Source organism: Hermetia illucens, chromosome 1 (assembly GCF_905115235.1).
Source record: "Hermetia illucens chromosome 1, iHerIll2.2.curated.20191125, whole genome shotgun sequence".
Classification (NCBI taxonomy): domain Eukaryota; kingdom Metazoa; phylum Arthropoda; class Insecta; order Diptera; family Stratiomyidae; genus Hermetia; species Hermetia illucens.
Window position 1 is genome coordinate 60,889,997 of NC_051849.1, and position 25,080 is coordinate 60,915,076.

At 36.4% G+C, this 25,080-nt stretch overlaps 1 protein-coding gene across 1 annotated transcript; it reads right to left on the reverse strand.

The window, feature by feature from the left end:
* Positions 1-7,208: 7,208 nt before the first annotated feature.
* Positions 7,209-7,577, reverse strand: LOC119650767 (short-chain collagen C4-like). The gene has a single exon (XM_038053911.1). It carries the CDS (start codon positions 7,575-7,577, stop codon positions 7,209-7,211), a length of 369 nt encoding a protein of 122 aa, XP_037909839.1.
* Between the last annotated feature and the right edge of the window lie 17,503 nt (positions 7,578-25,080).

A 25,080-nucleotide genomic window follows, 5' to 3' on the forward strand; every position in this document is an offset into this window, starting at 1 on the left:
ACAGAGTTTCCGTTCCTAAGATCATACGATCTTCTTTATTTCCGAATCAGAACTCCGCACTTACATGTAGGATCTTAACTATTTATACTATATCTACGCAGGCCAAATATTGTTCTTTTCTTATGAAGAACAAGTCATAAAATTGATTTCTATTTTTGACACGCAGGTCAAACTCTTATTCAACCATCTGCGATGGAGATGTCATAATATCTAATACTCGTACATTCCCATCACGTAGTGCACAAATGTTACACTGATTGGGTCAGAGTGCATCTTGTAATCATGCGTTACACAGATGTTACATTGTTTGACGCGCAGGTCAAAGTACAAAGATATCTTATCTTAGAACTATGGTACAAGCAATATAAATAACATATGCTCGTACTGTAGATTTCCTTAAACAAATAATAGAGGAGAAGGTCTAAATTTGGCCCCTGCTGGTATTTTGGCCCCCTACGATTCTACGCGACACAAAACAGCCACAGATAAAAACGCCACTGTGCAACAACCACAATCTTAACAGCTGTTTTTTCATGTATCCATATGTCATTTAAATGACAAATGGTAGAGACAAATTCTAGTTTCTGTTCTTTGTGTTCTTCTAACTTTCTTCCAAGAAGATATTTGTTGTCGGTATTCCTGTAAATGTGGCATGTTTAAATGGTGTTTTGTGCTAAAAAGTTTTTACAGGTTCAGCAGTATTACATATCAAGGTAATGCTGGAGCACGGCTTACTTTTCGTTTTATTTTTTGCTTTTTTTTTCTGTGATTGCATAAGTCTAATATGGCCCCCCGTTCGGTTTCGATTATGGCCTCCGGGGGCCATAATCGATGTTTGAAACACAAAAGTATTAAAGATTGCTGCATTGTTTCCTATAGATGCCCCGGAACAGCATTATGTTAACCGTAGCCAAAAAGAGGAAAACATGGGACCCGGAACAAATGAAAAAAGCTATAGATGCAGTCAGGAGTAAGACAATGGGTTACAAAAAAGCCGTAAAAATGTTTGGCGTACCGAGGACTACATTAAGAAGGTTGGTGCACGATCTAGGAGAGTCTGAAAAAATTGTTGAAAAACCGCTAGGCAGGAAAACTGTACTTCCACCTAATATAGAAAAGAAACTCGTGGAGTATATTCTTCTAATGGAAGCGAAATACTATGGTCTAACACGAATAGATGTTCGCCGAATGGCCTATCAGTTAGCTTTGAAAAATAACATACCCAACAATTTTACAAAGGAAATAGCAGGGCGTTCGTGGTTAGACCTTTTTCTACGAAGACACAAACACGAACTTTCTTTAAGGAAACCATTAGGAACATCTTTTGCCCGTGTTCAAGGCTTTAACCGTGAGGCAGTAAAGGAATTTTTTGAGATTTTGAAGGCGGGAATGGAAAAAATTTGATACCCTCCTGATCGCATTTTCAACGTTGACGAGACCGGGCTGACAATCGTTCAATCTAAAGTTCCTCAAATAATTGGGAAGAAAGGCAAAAAACAAATAGGTGCTTTAACTGTTGCGGAACGAGGATCATTGATGACCGTGGTTTGCTGTATGAATGTTTCCGGGTTTTTTATACCACCCATGATGATTTTCCCCAGAAAAAATTATTCCGATATACTTATGAAAGGAACTCCGCATGGTGCTATCGGCAAAGTCCACCCATCCGGCTGGATTCAAACGAATTTATTCACCGATTGGTTTCGTCATTTTCTTTCTAAAACAAATCCAACTAAGGAGTCGCCTGTACTGTTAATACTCGACGGGTATTACAGCCACACTCGTAACATTGAACTTCTGGAGTTAGCTCATGAGAACTATGTAACAATAGTTACTCTTCCACCTCACACCACGCATAAATTGCAGCCTCTGGATAAAACCTTTATGGGGGCACTAAAAACCTATTATAGTGAAGAAATCCGAAATTTCTTGTTGCATTCCGATCGGTTGCTTAAACCCTACGATATCGCCGAATTGTTTGGTCGAGCCTATCTACGAAGCTCAACAGTAGAAATCGCTGCAAATGGATTTCGCGTCACCGGAATCTACCCCTTTAATCCGCAGATTTTTTCTGACGCAGATTTTTTAGCAGAAGCTCAAGTTTATAACGATGAAAACACTTCCGAAAACCGCCCAGGGAGCAACACACAGGAAAATTTGACTGCATCGCAAAGAGATGAGTTGTTGCATCATCAGTTAAACATCATAGTTTCACCAGAAATTATTCAACCAATACCAAAACCTAAAAATAAAACTTCGAATCGAGGGCGAAAACGTACCACACCAAAAGTACTCACTTCTTCTGCATATAGAACACACCTGGCAGATACATCAACTGCTTCAGATGGAAATTAGAATCCTGACAATATCCAAAGTCGTAGCCGTGGAGGGAAAACCACTGTCTCAGATGAAAATCATTTAGACACACAATCCGACAGCTTCGACGAAGGACCTTCAAATGATAAAATACCAACGAGCTTAGATGCAGAATGCTTATTTTGTGATGCAAGGTATTCAAATGACCAACAAGGGGAGGAGTGGATTCAATGCCAGGGATGCAATTTATGGGCTCATTGCGTTTGGGCGGGAAACGAAGGAGATTATTATATTTGCGATTTTTGCCGATAACTTTATTTTATATGTATTTTATCTTGATTTCGTTTTTATTATGTTCATTATTATTTTTTTATTAATGGATTTACTTAATTTCAAGAAAAGAAGGTAATTTATTGTTTATTTTTTACTTAATTGTTAAGTTTTGGAGAATATTTTTTAAAGAATTTTTCATACTTCCAATATGGCCCCCTGGGTGCCATATTACCCACACTTTACATCAAAACCAAAATTTTGGATACGTCGAAATATACGATTTTGTTAAAAATGTATGGAATTTTATCATGTTTTTTCCTTACGAATCAATGACCAGGAGAATATTGAAATGCATAGCACATGAAACTTGACATGCCGATCTTCATTTTTCTTTTCATGCTCGAAAAACAAAAGGGGGGGCCACATTTGGACCTTCTCCTCTATTATTGTTGTACTATAATTTACTCTCAAAGAACGCGAGCACCCACAGAGACGTATCACGAACTCCGTCGGCCGAGGACAAGCAACTTCACCAACGAAAAAAGGAAGACTGGGAGAACCAACAGATCTGTGAATTCAAGAAGTACAGGGAACAACTGCACCAGGCGCGCCAGTTTTACCAATAAGTCAGCAGAATGAAGCCTATACACTTCGACGCTCATTCTGGAGAGACAACGGGGGAAATCTGATTTCCGAAACAGTCCGTACAATTCATCGGCTTAAAAATCATAAATCCCCAGAAGCCGATGGAATTGGTCAAATATGGTAGCGACCAACTCAATCAATACCTGATGATCAGGTCATCAGGGCATCATCTGTCCCATACATGAAAAGGGAGATATTACGCAGTTCAGCAATTATAGAGGCATGTAGTATAAATATGTATGTTCTAATCCACTTTCATATAAAAGTCTTGCGGTTTTGAGACGGCATGTATGTTCGAATCCAGTTTCATATGAAAATGTTGTGGTTTGGGGCGGCCGGTTTGGCGCGTGCCGGGGGCGACTTTTAGGGATGCGTAGTTCGTTGTGGGTCATCCGCGCCGGTTCCTTGAGACTCGGTCCGGGCCGGGGCGGGGCGGGGCGGCGTGCGTGTTTGTTGTTGTTGGATGTCATGTGCGTATTGCTTGGGTGATGGGGAATTGCTTATCAGGTTGACATATTTGGGAGCGTGTGTATATTAGACCGCGGGTAAATATGTAGTAAGTTTGAAAATGATAGTTTTTTTTCTTTTTTTGTGAATTTTAAATGTACTTGGCTGATTTTGTTGTTGAAGTTACTGATAAGAGGTGGTCGTTTGAGTGCCATGTGCTAATTGTTTGGGTGACGGAAAATCGCTTATCAAGTTGATATATATTAGGGACTGTGTGAATATTAAACCGCAGGTGAATATATTGTAAGTTTGAAAGTGATGTTTGTCAGTTGTGAAGGAAGATTAGAAGTGTTAAGCGATAAGCCATGTTTTGGATTGAGCGGTTATCGCATAGAGATAAATATTGTACATGTGAACAAGTATGGAAGAGTTTTAAAATTATCAACGTGAAGATTGATTCGGGTTATCTGGAGGTTTATATGACACCTGAGGATGGTTCAAGGGTGCTTGTACTAAGCTTAAGGAATGGAGAGGATTGCAAACCTGGAAATTTCGATACGACATTTACATTTCAAATCTGGCAACATGTTAAGATTGAAGTATTTGGTGAGTGGGATGGTGATGAAGGGAATAGTGTATTTTTATTGCAACTTTGGTGTTGTTGTTTCATGTAATGGTGAAATTACTATAATGGGAAAAGTGTTGCCAGGTTTGACTAGATGTAAGACGAAAAGCCGATATCCGAAGGGTTGTCCGTTCAACGACATAGATGGTGGTGATGATGTTGAATGGGTGCAAAAATATGGAATAAATGAATTTGAAAAAGGGGAAGAGGAAAGAATTAAAGAGGTTCTTCGCCGAAATGGAAGTCATCATGATTATTATGGAGATGATATCATACGAATTCAGCGGGAGTTTGATCGATTGATTCGAAGAAAACAAAATAAAAAATCTTTATCGAGTAAAATTATTGCAAAAGAGGAGGGGGAGAATGGAAGATCTCAGAAAACGTTTCGCATAAGGAGTGGTTATCTGGAGGCTGTTGATGAGGAAAATCTTGAAGTTGATTTAGCTGAAAGAGAATTTTAAATAGTCAATGATAAATTTTGAAATGTGTGTATATCCAACCTGATTGTTTTTTTTTGTAAATATTTGTTTATTGTTCATTCGTTTTCTTTATTATATAAGTTTGAAAGGCTTTCACTTGAGGATATTTATAGATGACATGACAATGTGGTTTTGAACAAAACCATCGAGACTCCAAAATGATTTTCACATTTTAATATAAGAATGGATGTAAACTAGAATAAAATGATTCATATGATAATAATCACATCCAGTAGACTAGAAAAAAAAGTTTTCTTTCTCTCTCTTTTTTATGGAATAGAAGCAGAAAGGGTAAGTAATTTCAATCGTTCAGAGCAGTATAAATAGATCTCATGACGGTAAATATACAATTAGTTGGTTTTCTCAAATCGATTGGAATTGATGGAGTTTTTAAATATACTTCTTGTGTTAGGTTTTGGTGTGCCTTTTCTTTTAGGTAGCCCATTGCCAGTGGTGAATCTTAATACCAACCAAAGTACAAACAATTTAGCGTTTAATCTCGTGCTACCTGATAACAATACAGCGCAAGTGACATTATCTTTTCGACTTATGACTGTTAGTACAGTTTCAACAGAAACGAACACGTCGTTTCAAAATGATGCCGATGTTGCTATTTCATCATCATCATCATGGCTGACGTCGACGTCAACAACAACAACAACAGAACCGTCTAGAAGATATGTTACAGTCGATGAAGCAATAGAAGGATTTCGGCAAGCTTTGATTAAGAAGGAAATGGAAATAGCTGGAATTATCGAGAGTGAAAATATTTTTTACAGGCACTTTAAATTAGAGTTCGATGATGACAAAATTTTAACAGTTCGATGTACATATGATAGCAACTATTCCATGCGCTCACTGAAAATCGCATGTTATGAATACCATGAGTTCGAAACCGAAAGAATACTCAGTAATGGCGAGGTTGAGTATATAAAACAGGCAGATCCAGACTATAGGAGCAATATAGAATTTCTGGACTTGAAGAAAATGAAGCAAACCTATTCTATGAGTATTGCTTGAACCGCGAACCTGTGCACAACGAATTAAAAAAATGACGACGACGAATAAAAACAACAACGATGTGGACGACGACCTTCAACGTTTTATTGAGGACTTGAAACAATTTTTTTGTACCAACAGATTGCTAATTCTTACGGAGCACTTTAACCAATTTATAAGCAGCTATACGTTTTTGAAACCATACGCTGAAATGCCGCAGAAAGCCAGCCAATTTGGAAAACATTACGTGAGCTGCCCGTGGGCATATGACGATGCAAAATGCGGACCAGACACTTGTGAATGTTATAGTGTGCGTAGGAGAATAAATGAAATGAAAAACCTTGTTCAGTTTTACAAAAGATTAACTAATAAATAAATTTTATTCTTCAATCAAAATTACAGTGTTTCATTGTGAATCTTAATATATCATATCCTTGGTATTTATCCAGGAATTGTGTTTGGTTGAGAACCCTAGCCACTTCACAAACGCTTGGTTACCATTCCCTTTCAATATTTTTTCCACAAGATAAATTGACGGATGCTCGGCTTTCAATAGTTCAGGCTCATAAAAACCACCTTCAATTTTATTTCCTTCGTAATCTTCTAATAGATATGTAACGGGATTGGTAATACGAATTTCGCGAATCTTGAAAATTTCCGTGGTCCAATTGGGTGTGTAGCTCTTTTCAAATACATGCTTGTATTTACTGATTCGAACATGATCACCCACATTATATTTAAATGGACCCATCGCCTTAATGTTGTTGTATACGGTAGACAGGAGTAATTTTTCATTGGAACTATTCACAGCAGACGGAGCCATTTTAATTGTTCGGTGTTTATTATTATTGTAGGCGTCAACTATATCATCGACTTGATTGATCCACTTGTAGTTTCCATTCATACTAAACTCTTTCCACATCATATTCTTTAGGGTACGATTGAATCGTTTAACAATTGATGCCTTAAGTGGACTATACGTGGAATAATGGTTTATTTGATATTTTGTCATAACATTTTTAAAATGTTTATTGTAGAATTCTTTTCCGTCGTCTGTTTGTAGGTTTTTAGCAATGCGTCCTCGTTGGAGAATCTGTTCAATTGCTATAGCAACTTCTTTGCCCCTTTTTGTTTTGATGGAAGCCGTCCACGCAAACTTGGAAAACGTGTCGATGATCGTAAGAAGGAAACGGAACCCCGTATTGTCGCTAACATATGCTCCCATTTCAACTAAATCGGCCTGCCACAAGTCATCCAAACCTTTAATTATGACTCGTCGTCGGTTAAAATTTTTTCGAGCTGATCTATGTAATTCGTTTACTACTTGCCGTTTGCTCATTTTAGAAAGAACTGAATTTCGTAATATGATTGATAATTGTATTTGTTGTTTTTTAAGGTATGACTTTGAACTGTTATCATCATCATAGTTTTGTAAGTTCGTCGATTTCAAGTTGAATTTGTCTGTCTATATATTCTTTGAGTTTCTCAATGTTAATATCAACGTAGTTCTTTGTAGAAGCATCAGCATCCTCAACGGGTTCTCCAAGATTCTTGAGTTGTTTGAATTTGATGTTGTAATCACCGCTTTCCGTTTTATTAAATCCCGCGCCATGCAAACCTTGTAGACCATCCTTACCAGGTTTTCCTTCCGGACCTCGGGGACCCGATGGCCCCTGCTGACCTATAGGACCTTGAGGACCTTGGGGACCCGGGGGTCCTTGAAGTCCTTGCAAACCACGTTTTCCTCCTCCAGTATCGTTTGAAAATCGACCAAATTTATCAACACCCATTTAATAAATGATGTGAGCTGCGTGTTTATTCTATTATTTGTGATTCTTTCAATTCTCCAATGATTGATATAATTTCATTGTTATGGTTATTGTGACCGGCTTGCTGTGACGCAATGAGTAACCGCAATCGACTCACTAGTTCATTGGGATCATCCCAATATATATAGTCAATTTGTTTGTTAGACGTTTCCATTAAATTAGGGTTTTTGCATTTAATATTAGGGGTTCGTGTTAACCCTTTTCCTTCTTTTCTATTTAACAATTTAGAAATTATTCTTGTATATTTAAAGCTTCGATTTCCATTGATTTGATTGCTACTGTCATAAGAACGCCTGTGGGCATTAGAGTGTAGAAATATACTTTTATAATTCTCTAACTCATCGTCGGAATATATAAACCCCGACTTCCAATGTAAGATTTTTCATCTACAATTATATGATTATCATCGATTGCGAAATCTGAATTTCCTATTTTCCACTGATTTCCATCATTGTCATCCCTATATACCCCATAAATACTGTCAATGATGGTTGATTTACATAGATATCTAGATATTGCCTAGCAACATCTGAAAAATGATTTTGCTTCAGGTATTCTCCCAGATATTCTTGTCCTTCCGGAGTGGCAACATATTGGCGAACAGCTTTTGTAGAAGACTTAGGAGTTTCAAAAATGTGTTTATTTTCTTCATAGACACGATCTCTCTTTAATTCCTCATCTTTGCATTTAATACGAGCTGATGAAGACTCTTCTTTGACCTTTTGTTTTTTTATGTCTTGTTCCTGCAATACTTTAGCTTTTTTAACAAATTCTTTGAGGGGTTCCGTGATGGGCTTAAATGTTTCTTCCAACTGAATCTCTGTTCCGGCTTTGTTAGCTTTCAGCTGTTGATATTAGTAGTAAGGGATGTACCCTCAGCATAGGCTCTGTGTGTTAGAGGGAGATAGCATGCTAGAGCTTTTAAGCTTTCATGCTATCTCGCTCACTCCGTCTCTTTCGCACTATGAGCTTTTTGGGTGTGCGCCTTGGGTAAGTGGTGTGAGCCTTGGGTAAGGGGGTGCGCTTTTAGTGGGGGCTCTGGGTGTGAGCCTGTGCTGTGGGCTTTGGGCTGTGAGCTTTTAGTGGGGGCTCCGGGTGTGTGCCTGTGCTGTGGGCTTTGGGCTGTGAGCTTTTAGTGGGGGCTCTGGGTGTGTGCCTTGGGTGAGGGTGCCTTTGGAACCTTTGGGTTTGCGACTTGGGAACGGGGTGTTGCTGTGTGTGTGGGGGCCTGTGCTTTGTCGGGGGTTGTGTCTTGGGGATATTAAGCTCTATTGCTGTTTCTCTTGTTTTTCTATGTGTCTCGGATATGTTTTGGTGTGTTTCTGAGATCTTTTTCAAGTGTCTCTGGGGAGTGTCAAGTTGTTTGTGTGCGTTTATGGGCTATCGATCTTTTTGGTGTGCTTTTTGTGGAATGTCAAGTTGTTTGTGTGCCTTTATGGGGTATCGGTGTGCTTTTTGTGGGTTATTAAGCTGGTTTGGTGTGTATATGAGATAGCGATGCTTTCCGAGTGCTTTCTGGGGAGTGTCAAGTTGTTTGTGTGTCTCTTTGTAGGGGTATCGATCTTTTTGGTGTGCTTTTTGATTTATTAAGCTGTTTTGATGTATTTGCCTGGGTATCGGTCTTTGCGGTGAGTGTCTTGGTTGAAGTGGGGTCTGTGGGGTTCACGGCGGGCGGCTAAGGTGTGGGCTTTAGGTGGTAGGCTTCGCCGCGGGCTTGAGGCGGTTGGCTGGCCGATGCAGATTTTGCGGTTATCATTGCTGACTTGGGACTTGGGATTAAGTTTAAATGAAAAAGTTCGTTAAAGTTCAAATATTTATTTTATTATACTTATTTACACATACATCATTCAATATTCTTTAAATTAACAATATGTGTACACTTATTTATATATATTTTCTACTGTGCATCTAAAATGTGTGCAATTCGCAATGTTTGATGAAGCCATTACAATTTTGGTGTATATAATAGGCAAAACCTAGGGCTATAACTACTGCCGCTATAGGCTTCATTAGGTTGAAAATATGGTTGTGACTCTTCGAAGACGATGATTTAACACTCGGTCGATTAAATGGTCCGCACACATCTTCTCCGTTAACATAAACACATGTTGGTGAAAGACGCAGATGTTCAGCTTCAATGTCTGAGGGAGTGTTGAATGCGTTGACTTCTAACGCACAGAAATAGCACTTAACATAGTCTTTTAAATTTGTGTAAAAAAATCCACTTTTTGCAAATTTTTGCGCCTTTCTATCCTCAATGTTCAAATTGCTGAAAGTTTTCAGACGATCGTATTCACGTTTTAAGTTTAACATTTTGACTGTGAATTTCCACTTTAAATGACGTCTTTTATATTAATCCAGGAGTTGTGGTCGGATGTGAAACCAAGCCACTTGACAAGAACACGATCCCCCCTCCTTTTTAAGATCTTTTCCACGAGATATACATCTGGTTGCTTTGTTTGTAGTAATTCCAGTTCATAGAACCCTCCTTTTATTAAATTTCCTTGGTAATCTTTAAGAGTATAAGTACGCGGTTCTGTATTTTTTATCTGATCTACCCTGAATATTTCTGTGGACCAATTTGGAGTGTAGCCCTTTTCAAAGACATGTTTGTGCTTGCTAATTCTTACATAATCGCCTTTTTTTAATTTCGGTTTCGAGGTTACGTTAACCTTTCTATACACGGTTGATAATAACTTGATTTCGTTTGATGGGCCAACATCTACCGGCTTCATTTTAATGGTACGATGTTTGGTCATATTGTATTTCTTTATTAATCTGCCGAGCAAATTGATCCAATGGTAGTTCCCGTTCATACTGAATTCTTTCCACATAAAATGTTTTAACGTACGGTTAAATCTTTCTACAATTGACGCTTTCAAGGAACTGTAGGTAGAGTAGTGATTGATCTCGAATTTCTTCATCAATTGTTTAAACGTTTTATTAAAAAATTCTTTGCCATCATCTGTCTGCAAATTTCTTGGTACACGTTTTTGGTTTAGAATTGTCTCCATAGCTCTTGCCACTTCGCCCCCGCTTTTATTTTTGATTGGCGCTGCCCAGGCAAATTTCGAAAATGTGTCGATGACTGTAAGGAGAAATTTGAATCCTTGGTTGTCACTCAAAAATGCACTCATATCAACCAAATCTGCCTGCCATAAGTCATCTATACCTTTGATAACGACACCTCGACGTCTAAAATTTCTGCGAGCCGGTTTATGTAACTCGTTGATAACCTGTCTCCTACTCATTTTCATAATAAATGCGTATAAATATCGGCTCGGATTTTATTTTTATATTGGTTGTACGTACCAGTGGCTTTGTACACGAGATAAGAACTATGTTAAAGTTTATTCATCCATTTACAATGATGCTTGCCGGTCCTTCAGGATGCGGGAAGACAACATTTATAGAAAATCTTCTAAACAACACATCTCTAATACAGCCTCAAATTAAGAAAATTCTTTGGTGTAATGCGGAGAAACATGCCCTACCTTCAAACTTATCATTTGCAAACATTGAATACTTGGATACTATTCCAGATGAATTTACCAACATCCAAAATGAGCCGACACTAATTGTATTAGACGACATGATGTTGAATGCTTTTTCAAGGCAGGTGTGTGAGCTTTTCACAAAAGGATCCCATCATCGTAACTTTTCAGTAGTTTTAGTCACACAAAATGTGTTTCACCAAGGCAAATTCTGTCGCGACATATCGCTTAATTGCAAATACCTAGTAGTTTTTAAAAACCCGCGGGACAAAAGTCAGTTTCTCCATCTTGCTAAACAGATTTATCCAGAGAATAGTAGAGAGCTAGTGAAAATATATAAAGATATCACACAGAGGCCGTATAGTTATTTACTGGTGGATTTAACCCAAGGTATAAACGAAATCCTTAGATTTCGGACCGATATTTTTAAAAAAAGTTTCCTTACATGCTATTGTTCACCAGACGGTATAAGGAATAATCATGGTGTCGAAAGTGAGACGATTAAAGGACAACAAGCATATATTGTGCGTTCTCAAGAATGCTAAATCCTGTTTAAGAAATGCAATAATCAAGACGGCTGATCCAGAAGTGATAAAAGCGATATGTGAAATAACACTAAACACCCTCAATGGTAACCACCTTCCAAGCAGAAAAGTATTTAACCAACTCTGCAAGTATAAAAAGAATATGCGAAAGTTGGCTGAAGCAAAACGCTCTGTTCGAAAACAACGGAAAGTGCTTATACAGCGGGGTGGCTTTGTTCCCATATTATTAGATAGTCTACTTTCAAGTCCTATAGGAGCAGTTATTTAAAAGCAAATATGCAGAGAAACAATGTTCTTAACAAAATGCTTCTATTATCACCCGAGGTATACGAAAACCTCAAAGACGTTATTGAAGAATCGAACAATCAGACTTTATTTGATAAGGCGATGAGTAAAATACTGAAGAATAAAAACCTTCCTGATATGAATAAGTGGTATAGCTATAGAAATGAGCTAATAAAATTTTTAAACACCAAATGGCGAGGTAGACATTTTCCAGAGCTAAAAGGCGATTTTCCAGCAGCTAGTAGAGGTTTGAGCAAAAAGGAAAGTCTTCGAGACAATCAGACGCAGACAAGATTGATTTTTAAAGAAGATTTATCAACTCAGACATCACCAGAAAGGGAACCGTTCTTGACGGGAGAGAAATACTTTGAGGCAGAGGCTGAAGAAATAACGCCACCCAGAAAATCCCTTTCACCTGCAGCTAAACGACGTTTATCAGCAAGTAGTATTGCCAAAAATCTTCAGCAACCGAAAATACAGAAAACTAGTACAAGTAGATCAGGCACGGATGATTATAGGATAATAACAGCTGATGATGGTATAACTCAATACACAGTTCCTATAGACATGAGTCCCGGTGAAGTTGCCAGAGCTATGGAGAAGTTAGAGGAGAGAGAAGAGGAAGGGTATAAAAGGAAGCAAACAGGTGCTGTCAAAAAGACTACATTAAAACCTTCACGTCTAGATCCTGGTCAATATGAAATATCTTTTCCAGTGAAAAAAACTGCAAGGCAAAGTGAACGTTTGAAAGGTAGAAAGGAGCGAGCCGCTAGTGTACCGGATTTTGATTGGGAAAGGATATAAAGTGATAAAGATGCCCGTCGATATCGAAAGCGATGACTTTTATATTTCCCTCCTAAGTAATAGTTCGTTGCTCTTTTACCCTGATAACACACACGCACGTTTTCGAAATATATTACCAAGATTGTGTAAACTAAACGATACCTGGTGTGTAGGAATCACAGAAGTAGCATTGCCAGTGCAAAAGGTGAGCACAAAAAGATTTCCCGGCGAGTCAATTGAGGAAAGTGGTAAGAAGAGAACAAAACGTGCTTTACCAGAAATAACTAAAGCTGATCCCATAGCTTTGCGAATTGTACTGGACTTTGATGACTTTCATGGTTCACTTAACTGGACGCAAAAGCAGCTCAAAGAGATAAGCAATAAAGATGGATCAATTGATTTTACAGCGTTGCTTTACTCTTTTCTAACCAGAATAGATCCTCCTGATCCAAGTAATCGGGGGGTCACCAGAGTAAAAGAGAAAATGTGGAAACGTGTAGAGGCTGATTTAATAGATAAAGTCATAGCTGAAGCTTCTTACGAGGCTCTTCCGACTGAATTTACACTAAACATAAAACAATCCGACACTGCTGTAGAGAAAGTTATTTTGAAAAGCTATACATATCCCTCTATTGAACACTTCATTGATGTGATTATAAGTCAAATCCCAAGGAAACGAAGAATGTATGACAGTTTAGAATCCATTATTGTTTTAGGTGCAACTTTGCCGCCACCATCCACTGAATCTCTTAGCAAGATTCCAACTACTGACAGTACAATATTATTAGAGAAGGTTAAAACAATGGAAAGCGATATTCATCGTATAATGGAAAGGCTCCCGGATGAAAAACCGCATCATCTGAAAAGATTCATGAAGAATACACCTCAATAATGAATAAAATTAGCAGTCTTAATGAATTAATTGGTGAAGTTAGTGGAAAGCTTGACAAGAAAACCTCTGATTCTGGTAGAGGCTTTAGCAAAGAACTTTCAATGATATTAGATGAAATTCGATATTTGGATAAAAAAGTTGGGGGAATATCGAAGAGTGCTTCAGAAAAGTCGCCTACTGTATCTAGCAAATATGGCAATGGAGGAATGGCTTTTATCTCCAGTGACATTGTAAGACCGACAATGGTGGGTGATAGATTCGTACGATGCCTACGTGTAATACCACTGGAAGAGTGTGGGAAATTGTTAAGATTTGAACATATAGAATATCATCCAATCGAAAAAACTTTTATTGAAAGTATTTCTGTGGAAGTAACTAAACAGCAAGGCGAATTGATTGAATTCCGTGCAAGCGAGGCTCCATCATACCTCATGTTGCATTTCAAACGTCGATAAAGTATAAATATACTGTCTGGATGTCAACCAGCTATACTCTGATTAGAAGACTTAAGGAGTTTGAATTGTCACAGACATGGATTCCTATTTCACACGTCATTACCTAATCCAGAGCGGCGGGAATTCCTCAATTCAGAATTTATATCGATCGCCAGATATTAGTCAGCATGGTGGAGGTGTTGGGAGTTTCTTTAGAGGTTTAGTGCGACACGCAAGCCCGCTGGTCTCGGCAGGAGCTACAACCTTAAAACAACAAGCAGTAAAAACTGGTAAGGCAATACTATCAGAAGTAGGAAGTAAGTCGATTAAGACCATTCTAAAGAGGCAGGCTAAAACTGCTGCCCGGAAGCTAACCCAGAAAGGTATAAATAAACTCTTCAGAGGTTTACATAATGTTGTTATCAATAATCATTCATCTCGAAAAAGACCCAATCCCTTTGAGACGAAAAAATCAAGATCGATTTCGAAGTTTAAACGCAGGAGGTATTCTAAAGGAAGAAAAGCTGTTAAAAAATCTCCGTCTTCAAAGCAAGGCAAACCACGCAAAAAGCAGATACGTAAACGTGTGATAGACATTTTTGATAAGTAAAAATGTCGTACAAAGAGTGCATGAAGTCTGAACTAGATCTTTTCTCAAGTTCGCCAATTCAAAGTAATATTTTAAAAACAGAGGAAGTAGCATACAAACCCATAGCTTCATTAGATAACTCTACCGTTTTAGAATTTGTGTCGTTAGGTCATGGCGATACATACCGCGATCTGTCTAGCATATATCTTCGACTAAAAGTACAACTTATTAAAGCAAAAGATGGGAAAGAGGAATTGTACGATAGAGGTGCTCCACCAATTGGCGTTGTCAATAATGTTCTGCATTCGTTGTTCAGACAATGTACAATACAGTTAAATGGTAGGCCAATAGCGCAAACTGACCACAATTACCAATACAGAGCGTATATTGAGAATTTGCTAAATTATGGCAAGAATACCGCCGAAACTCACTTGGAGTCTGTCGGATGGTATCTCGATGAGAATGAGATGGACATAGTTGAAAGTGGCAAGCCATCTGATTCAAACCAAGGATATAATAAAAGATCCAAATTGCTTGCACATAGCAATGTGGTGGAGTTTATGGGAAAAGTTCATGGAGATATCTTAAATCAAGATAAGTTGCTAATCAACGGGGTAGATTTGCGTGTCATTTTTTCGCTAGAAAAACCCGAATTTTACTTGCATTGTAAAGACGACGTTCAGCCATCACTAATCAAAATTATAGAGGCGACAATGTACATGAACCATGTAACTGTCAATCCGAACATCTTACTTGCGCATGAAAGTGTTCTCCAAAGATCTAATGTAATATATCCATATAAACGTGTAGAAGTGAAGACATATACTCTACCTGCAAACACATTTTCACTTTCACTCGATAATGTGGTCATTGGACAATTACCTAACTTGCTAGTGTTTGGTATGGTAGACAATGAGGCATATACAGGAAAACGGTCGAAAAATTCATACAACTTTAAACACAATAATCTGACAAGGTTCAATTTATCAGTCAATGGAGTACAAGTACCGAACCAACCTCTAGAGTTTGACTTTTCAAATGAAACTCCCATTAGTACGCGAGGATATCTGAGCTTGTTCAAGGGTACTGGAATACATTATTCCGACAAGGATCATCAAATATCAAAAAAATTCTTCGATAATGGAGCGTTCTTGTTGGCGTTTGATCTCACTCCGGACAATTCTTACAATTCAACATGTGGAAGTCTACTCAACCAGGGCACGATTAGGATCGAGGGGCGATTCAAAGACGCTCTAAAGAAAAGCGTCACCTGCGTTGTTTACGCAGAGTATGATAGCAGTATCGAGATAGACAAGGCTCGGAATGTTTTCACAAGCTATTAAAATCTATATATAGTGCCGACATTCCGACATTCTTCCACATTTATTAAAAAGTCGAAATGAGCTGTTTAGTGAATGTTGACTATCTCCCTGGAGGTGATTTAGCTTTCTTTAAAAAGGTGTCGTTCGCTGGTATTACTGCGGATAATAAGTTGTTCATCAGAGAGATCACCTTTAGATATCCTACTACAACAAGCAATCTAGCAGGTGTGGAACAATTGGGAAGATGCGGCAACTTGGAGCTGAGACGGTTGGATGAAGACGTTATAAAAACATTGGCGAAATTTACTACGGTATTTGTTCAAGATGATGGTGCAAAGGAATTTATAAAGCACTATGTAACATCGCACTCGAAAATTATTAATATTGAAGCTTGCAACTTTTCTGAACAGGAATGAACACGATTGAACTAAACAGAACACTCAGAACGAACAAAATACCATCAAGATTCTTCAAAGGCGTTTTTCCATGTAATTATTTACCGAAGCGAGTTAAAAGACCGGCATGTGTAATAGCTAATACAGATCCTTCTTACAAAAGTGGAACTCATTGGGTTGCATTCTTCATTCCGAAAAAAGGACCTGCGGAGTACTTTGATTCATTTGGAGGTTACCCAGTAAATAAATTTTTTCAAAAGTTTCTCATGACTAATTCGTCCGTATTTATAAATAATAAGAAACGATTACAAAGTGCGTTTGCATCCACTTGTGGGTATTACTGTTGTATGTATCTTTACTGGCGTTGTAAGGGACGAAGTCTTAGAAATTTTCTAAACCAATTTTCATCATATGATTTCACTTGGAATGACGCTAAGGTTGTTACTTTATACAGAAAAGTGTATTTAAAGAATCATGTGCATATATAGCAGGAGGAAATCTATGTACTCATCGAGATGAAAACTAAGTATAAAAACCCGAAACGACATATTTTACATCCAGTTTCGCAACCACATTTGTTCACGATGAAGCCTGATACCAAGAAGTTAAAAAGTGAGAAAAAAACAACGACCAAAACGGTGAAAGAAAGAAAATCTGCAGTGCCGGGAGAACAAGTGCTGTTAAATTACACCTATTACTTGGATGGATGTCAGAACCGAAAAATCGTGCTTGGTTTTGATCCTTCCAATTTTGAAGCCAAAATCATTTTTCATCTTCATGGACGGTTTCCAGTTTCGACAAATTATTCAGGATGGTGTGCAGTTTTCGATCATATAAACAAGCTTAAAGAGGAAACAGGAGAATTTTTACCGGAAAATCAGTTTGGGCTTTCGAAAAAATACAAAATTCCAGTGGGTGAGGGCAGTATCCAATTGCAGACACTTGAACTTTTGAAGCTATATGAGATGATGCGATTCTTCAATATTGTTATGTACCACAACAACAGTGCATCAGAGAGCGTGAAAGAATACTATAATGGATACGTCACAAAATGCCGAGAGAAAAACACCATCAAACTGCCAGACGAAGATTTCTTTATACCATTGAGAGCATCTTACGTTCATGTTAATTATTCCAGACTTTTTTATGAAATTCCAATATTTTGTAGCGCTAATGTACTGTTTAATACTTTGTGTTTATAAAGAAATAAAAGAGTATATTAAATAAAAGGCAATATTTTCTGTTTTATTCAATGATTTTATTTTTCAGCAGATACATATACATATTCACAGTATTTTCTAAAGCACATCTAACATTTGGTGATTCCCCATGTAGTATACAATTTGTTTTATACTTTTTTAAAAGACCGAGTTTGGGGATATCTGCCTGAATAATTTCAACGTCTTTAAGGTATTTTTTCAAAACTTTTGCTTTCTCTTCTCCTTTTAGATATATTACTGAACCTTCTAGGGTTGATAAAATTTCTGGTAAATGATTATAATCAATGACGCCATTCGACCACGTTAATCCATTTATGAATTTATAATTATAATCTGATTGCCATGCACTATTTGGGTTAAGTTCTTCCTGCGGGAACGGAGGTTTGAAATGATACAAAACTGGGTTAATGGAGTCAGTGTTCAATGTAACTAGTTCTTTTACAAACATTTGCTTATTGTTACCAACTACAAACTGGACATCAACAATAACCGACTTTTTGTTAGATTCCATAATGTATTGCACTATCTTTTTCGAGTCTGCCATCAGAATACTAAAAAATAAAAGAAGCATCCCTATTTATATTTATTATTCTTCTCTTTTCATTCTTGTAATTTAATTCTCTTAAAGCCGTATGGATAGGATAAATGATTATCCACGAGAATTCTTTTATTAAAAGTAAATGCCAGAGTTTTTTTCTGCGGTTCTGTTATAACAATTCCTACTCGTTTTCGCTTAATTTTATTTTCATACTTGATAATCGCCCCATTTTCTTCCTCAGCTTCTCCCATTACCAAAGATTTTAAATGATTAAAGTTTACAATTTTGGATGTTTGAAAATTAATTGTTATACCCTTACATTTTGTGATATATTGAGCATCAGGGGAAATTTCAACTTTAAAACTATATGTTTTAGGACCAATGGATACAAATTCCGAAATAAATGCATTAGGACCAAAGGATTCCACTTCATCTGTTAAATCGCCTAAATAATCTGATATTTTAAAAACGGAAGGTGTCTTTTTATTTTCAATAAAAATTAAACTGTCAGTGTCACAATAAAGAAGCGCGTTACCGATATTTTGCATTGCTTCATACAGTTTTATCCGTGCAAAGGCAGTTGTGTATGCTGCAACGGGAATATTAATGTGCGGGAGCATGTTTAGATTTTCATCAAAATATCTCCAGTTTACCCACATTGTGTCCTCATTGATAGGTAAAATGGATGATATCTCTATTCCTGGTGATTGAATAAAATTGCAAAACTCTTTGAAATCACCAAACACACTTGTAAATGATTTATTTTCCCTTTGAGCAAACTTACCCCAAAAACAATTCAAAATCAGTTTTGCCGCCGCTCGCTTTCCAGAATTTTTCTTTATATTGTCTATATCCAGTTTAATACTTTCACGTTCTTCAAATTTTTTCAAGAAATTCTCTTTATCTACTTCTGTTTTACATTCTCTACTCCAACCGCTAGCTTCTTGCTTGATTTTAAAAAATGTGTTTACATATTCGGTGAATAACCCACCATTTTGCGTTTTTGGGTCAAATATTGTGTAATCATATTTCCACACTTCAAAAACCTTAAGTATTTTATAACCTTGCTTAACTGCCAAGGCTACTTCAGGGATCACCCATGTGCCGGTAATTTGTCTTTCACATTCTTCGTGTATACATCTAAAGACATTATTTTCTGCACATTTTCTACAAAGTGGGAAATATAATTTATTGTCATATTTGTAAGGTAAAACGGGTAAGAAGAGATTATCAGGAGGGAGAATAGAGCAAGAAATAAATCCATGCATTTCTAAAATTTCAGAAACTGGTGGAGTTTGGTTTCTGAATATTGTTGGATGCCCAATGGGGTATGGTGCGTATTTATTAATGTATGGATACAGACTTGTAAAATCTAAATAACGAATTATTTCATTTTCAGCATTAATTTTTGCATAAGTCCTAAATACTTCTGTTCTTCCCCCATAAACGGCGTCGCGGGGGGTCAAAGGTAAAGTAAAATATGCGAGATCTTCGGTTATTTGTTTGTCTACCGCGGGGTTCCTTTTTAAAAAGTCTTTAAAATCGCATTCCCAAATGTATTCCAAATTATAACCATTCTTCCTAATAGCGGAAATTTTTTTCATGGTGCTTTCGTGCCTCTGACTTAACGTGTCACACTTACTACCCTTAATAATATCTGACGAATTGAATTTAAAACAGTCTGGGCATCCATGGTGAAAACAACCAAAAAATTCGTAAACAGTGTTTGTTTTTGGGTCAAACCCATCGACGAAGAGTCCGCCTTTCTCTAATTTCACTTCACCTGTATTTAGTGCGGATAAAATTCCAACTGTAGTATTCATGCCTTTGAAATGTAGCCATTTGAGTGAAGCAAATGAAAATTGTTTTCCTTTCAAATATTTATTTTTTGGCATGATAGCCAAGGTTTGAGCTTTTAAGAAATTTTTTCGAAATACCAACATGCAGGCAGATGCTATTGTTAAGGATTCTGTGAAAGGGTTAACCGCAGTTATTTCCAGAAATTCTTTCATAAAGGATAAGCATCCTAAACGTAAAATAGTGACATCATTGATACAGTACTTTAACATTTCATTTTTATTATCAAACATTTTTGTACAATTTGAACTATACCATTCTAAGAATTTCTGTCTCTCTTTTTGTTTCATTGAATTGTAACCATACATTTTTGGTGTCGGGTATTTCCCAATATAATTAAAATTTTCCTTTGTATTGAAAAAGTATGGGTAGTAACCCTTATTATGATTTTCAAATCCAAACACATCAGAAAATTTGGATAAAGGAAATGGCAGAAAATTTAAGGAATCAATAAAACTAACATTTTTACAAGTTAGTTTCATTATTTTAGTGCCATTCATTACAGGATTAATGGCGAATTTTCTATTCAAAAGTTCTGATATTAGAAAGTGTCCATCGAAGCCTTGAAAGTTATGCGCAACGCAAATAATGTTTGTCACATAAGATCGTATCATAAACACGTAATCGATAAATTGCTTCACAACATCGATGTCTTCATTATATTGGAAGATATGCTCTCTTTTACCACAATTGACACAATCATTTGATATGTCAGAGCCATTATAACATGAAAAACACACTTGATGGGTAGTTATTAAATTTACAATATGTAAATGTGTATCTGGAGATGCACCGTAAATAGTATCTTGTGTGGTTTCGCAGTCGAAAAAAATAATTAGAAAACGTGAATTACCTTTCCCCCGGTATGGTTGAATGTAACATAGATGTTCTTGTGGAACTACTTTATAACATGTTTGGCAATAGTACTCATTACATGTATGATCTCTTTTACCTCTAATAACAAAGTTCAAGAACTTGTTACATATCTTACAGATTTGTAAGGAGTCACAAACACTATCTTTACGAATTTTATTCTGAATATGTTGTAGATAACAGTGTTCTCCTCTAAACGATCTATTACACTTTAGGCAATCCCTCAATGTAGAAGTAAATTGGCAAGGAGGATAGCAATAACAGTATGGACACTTCATTGCACATTTATGAAATCTGTAATTGCTGACATTATCGCAATAATTGCAGGTATAATTCTTATTAAAAAAGGCTGTAAGCGATTTGATAACGTAGTAATGGTTTTGTAATGCGGAATAATACAGGTAAATTTTTTTTATTTCGGTCATAAAAAAATTATATGGAATTTTAAATAGTATAGAATTTGGATCAGTGATATCATTGAACACAACAATCTGATAATTGTTGAGATACTTTTGAAATTTGTACAGATCTAGTAAGCTACAGCCATTTATTTCACTCACATTTACATTTGCAAGTTTACAAAGTTTTTTAGCTGCCTTGCTTAAACTATTTTTTGCTATTTCACTATCCAAAACATAGCAAATACTTCTCGGAAGACAATGGACATCCCCTTCTTTGCCAACATCTACAACGCTAGTTTTTTTCAATAGGACGTCAGCTTCACTTAGCATTTTTGGATTAATTCTACCCTTCCCAAATGGAAAATTGACGATATTTGCATCAATCTGTATAATGTCGTCTGAAAGAAATGTTGAATTTGACTGATTAATGCTTGATATTAATGATAGAATGTGTTCACCATTTAGCTCGCTTACAGGTCTTAAACTAGACCATATAGGTTTCTCGTGCGGCGAGTTTGGCAATGAAATATACATTGAAATTTTACTACCCTCCTTAGAATTTTTCACGATTTCATTTACAACTTCGTTAAAGGTATTTCTAAGACCTTCCAAAATATTTTCCTCAGGATCTTTAAACTCATTCAGTCGGAAAACCATTTTTACTCCCATCACATTAAATTTCTTGAAATTTGTCACTTTTTTTGAAATTAGTTCAATTTTTTCTTTTAATCCTGAACCGACTTGATAATTTTGATTATTGCTATTACTACGCGCATTCGTAACAGTAGTAGCTACACATATCGATGAAGTGGAAACTGCTGGTCTATTGGTACTATTGTTTGTAGTTGAACAATCTGACAATTCTGGACACTCATCTATAATTTTGAAAAATTTATGAAAAATTACGTCATCCTGATTTATTTTAAACTGCTTGGAACATTCAAGAAGAATCTTGAAAAATGAATTCTTTTCTTGCACTGTTATTGAAACTTTTTGTTTTTCCAAGTAACTAATAACAGTGTTCATCACCTCAAAGCAAAACTCTTTACCCAAAGCAACAGAATTTTGTAACAGCTGAATTAAATTAAAAGTGAAAGACATTTTTAGAAAATTTTGTTTTACTGTATGCTTCTTTTATATTTTTTTTTTGTTATTTTGAAAGAGCTGAAAAGCTCATTATCAAATACCTTAGCTAATAAGCCAACGGTACTGGTTCTTTATTTTATTATTCGTTTTATCTGAATCTGAAATGAAATTAGAAAACCTGTTAATAATTGTTGAAAAAAAATTTTCAAAAGACTCTTACCCCAATGCTACCTTCCTTCCTGATCGTTTCAAAATTTCTGTGGAGTTTCCACTTGAAATTTGCACTATTTATACGTATCATAAAACTGCACCGGATAAATCAAGGCATATGCCTGCGTATTTTTCTTGTTCACAAGTAACACATCATCATTATCGCAATCTCTTGGCTCCGTGTATTTTTTCATGGGAAATATTGCAATAAATCAACAGACAAATGAACTTATAAGGAGTTTACATTCGCAGACGCTGGGTAATTAATTTCAGTGAACATAAAAATATCATAAAACTGCACCGGATAAATCAAGGCATATGCATGCGTATTTTTCTTGTTCACAAGTAACACATCATCATGATCGCAGTATCTTAATCCATTGCATTTTTATGCATCATTTCGCATCAATCAATCAATCAATAAATCAAGGCGGAAGCATATGCAATTCCCTTTTTGTTGGTAAGCAACTTATGCATATCTCCATGATCGCAATGGCTCCATACAGTTTTTTTTTTGTTTTACGCAACATGCGAAATGTATAATATAGACCATAAGACAAGTATATTATTCCCAAGCATTTGGTTGCATGGAATAATGAAATTACAGATGTCGGGTAATTGTTTTCAGGGAACATAAAAATATAAAACTGCACCGGATAAATCAATGCATATGCATGCGTATTTTTTCTTATTCGCAAGTCACACATCATCATGATCGCAGTATCTTAGTCCATTGCATTTTTATGCATCATTTCGCATCAATCAATCAATCAATAAATCAAGGCGGAAGCATATGCAATTCCCTTTTTGTTGGTAAGCATGCTGGTAAGTATAATATAAGCCATAAGACAAGTATATTATTCCCAAGCAATTGGTTGCATGGAATTATGAAATTGCAGATGTCGGGTAATTGCTTTCAGAGAATTTAAAAATATCAAAAAAGTTGCAGTGGATAACTCAAAGAACCAAGAGATAAGCATAAGCACTGTTTTTTTTTTTTTTTTTTTTGACGGGCAACCTGTCTTCATGATCGCAATATCTTAGGCCAATGTATTTTGTTTTTGTTTTTATTCATTTTGAAAATCATACCAAATGTTGCAATAAATTATACGACAAATATCTGCGGAATCTTGTTCGCAGGCATATGGTTGCATATGTTAGTATTATGAATTTGTAGGAAGTTTACATGCTGTGTAATTCATTTCATAAAACATCACAAAACTGTCCTGGATAAATTACAAGGCGAGTATCATGATGATGACGATTTTTTATGAGCTATGTAGATATCTTCATGATCGCTATATGATGTTCTCATGTAGCGAAGACATGTATAAAAGGAATTTCTGCTGGAGGTAAGTATCATTTCCAAGGCTGCATCATACAAACATGGTAAGTTTATTTTATTTAATTCAATGCGCTTTTAGCGCAAGAAAGCTGAGCGCCAACTTTATGTTTGGGTCGCTATTATATACTTTTTAACTTTGATGAAACACAAAAAATCTGTCTCCGAAACTAAAAAAAAAATCTCTGAAGTAAAATTCTATGTGCTTTTAGCGCAAGAAAACTCAGCGCCAACTTTATGTATGGGTCGCTAATATTTCTTCCATTTCGATTGTAAATTGGTTTTAAAATAAAATTCGATGCGCCCAAGAGAACCGAGCGCCAACTTCAAGTTTGGGTCACTAGTACAATTTTCTTGATTTACTTTGGAAAATATTTTACAACAGTTTATTATTTGTTTCCTTAGAATACCATCGAAATCCTGAACAATGTCAGCGAAACATTACCCCAGACCTATGTGTCAATATCCAGTTTAGAGGTGGGTAAGAAATATCTCATCACCGAATTCAAGCTTGTTAAAACTAAATTTGGACAGCGTTTGACAGTCCATTTTAGTAATGACAATTTTGTTTTCTTACCCCCTCGCTTCTCCGAAAAGATTCGTAACCAGAAGCAGATCGATGAGCTGAACGCCATACAGGAGCACTATTTCGTTTTCGAAGGTGTGGATGTGCAGAAACACAATTATTTGAAAATAAAATTTGTTCAAAATAACGATTATTCAGCTTATGCACTGTAATTTGAAGTAATATTCAAAATGTCAAAATGTCGAATAGTTTTATAAGAATTTTGATGTTATCACCACCCGATTTGTAATGAATTTCATAATTTGTATATGAAATTTTTACGTTATACTGTGAAATAAATTTCTAGAGTCATTGTTTGATATTGAGAAAGATATATAAATAAGTGTACACATATTGTTAATTCTAAAGAATATTGAATGATGTATGTGTAAATAAGTATAATAAAATAAATATTTGAACTTTAACGAACTTTTTCATTTAAACTTAATCCCAAGTCCCAAGTCAGCAATGATAACCGCAAAATCTGCATCGGCCAGCCAACCGCCTCAAGCCCGCGGCGAAGCCTACCACCTAAAGCCCACACCTTAGCCGCCCGCCGTGAACCCCACAGACCCCACTTCAACCAAGACACTCAACGCAAAGACCGATACCCAGGCAAATACATCAAAACAG

Excerpts from the sequence above, each read along its gene's own strand:
- LOC119650767 (XM_038053911.1), bottom strand. The coding sequence starts at position 7,577 with ATGGGTGTTGATAAATTTGGTCGATTTTCAAACGATACTGGAGGAGGA.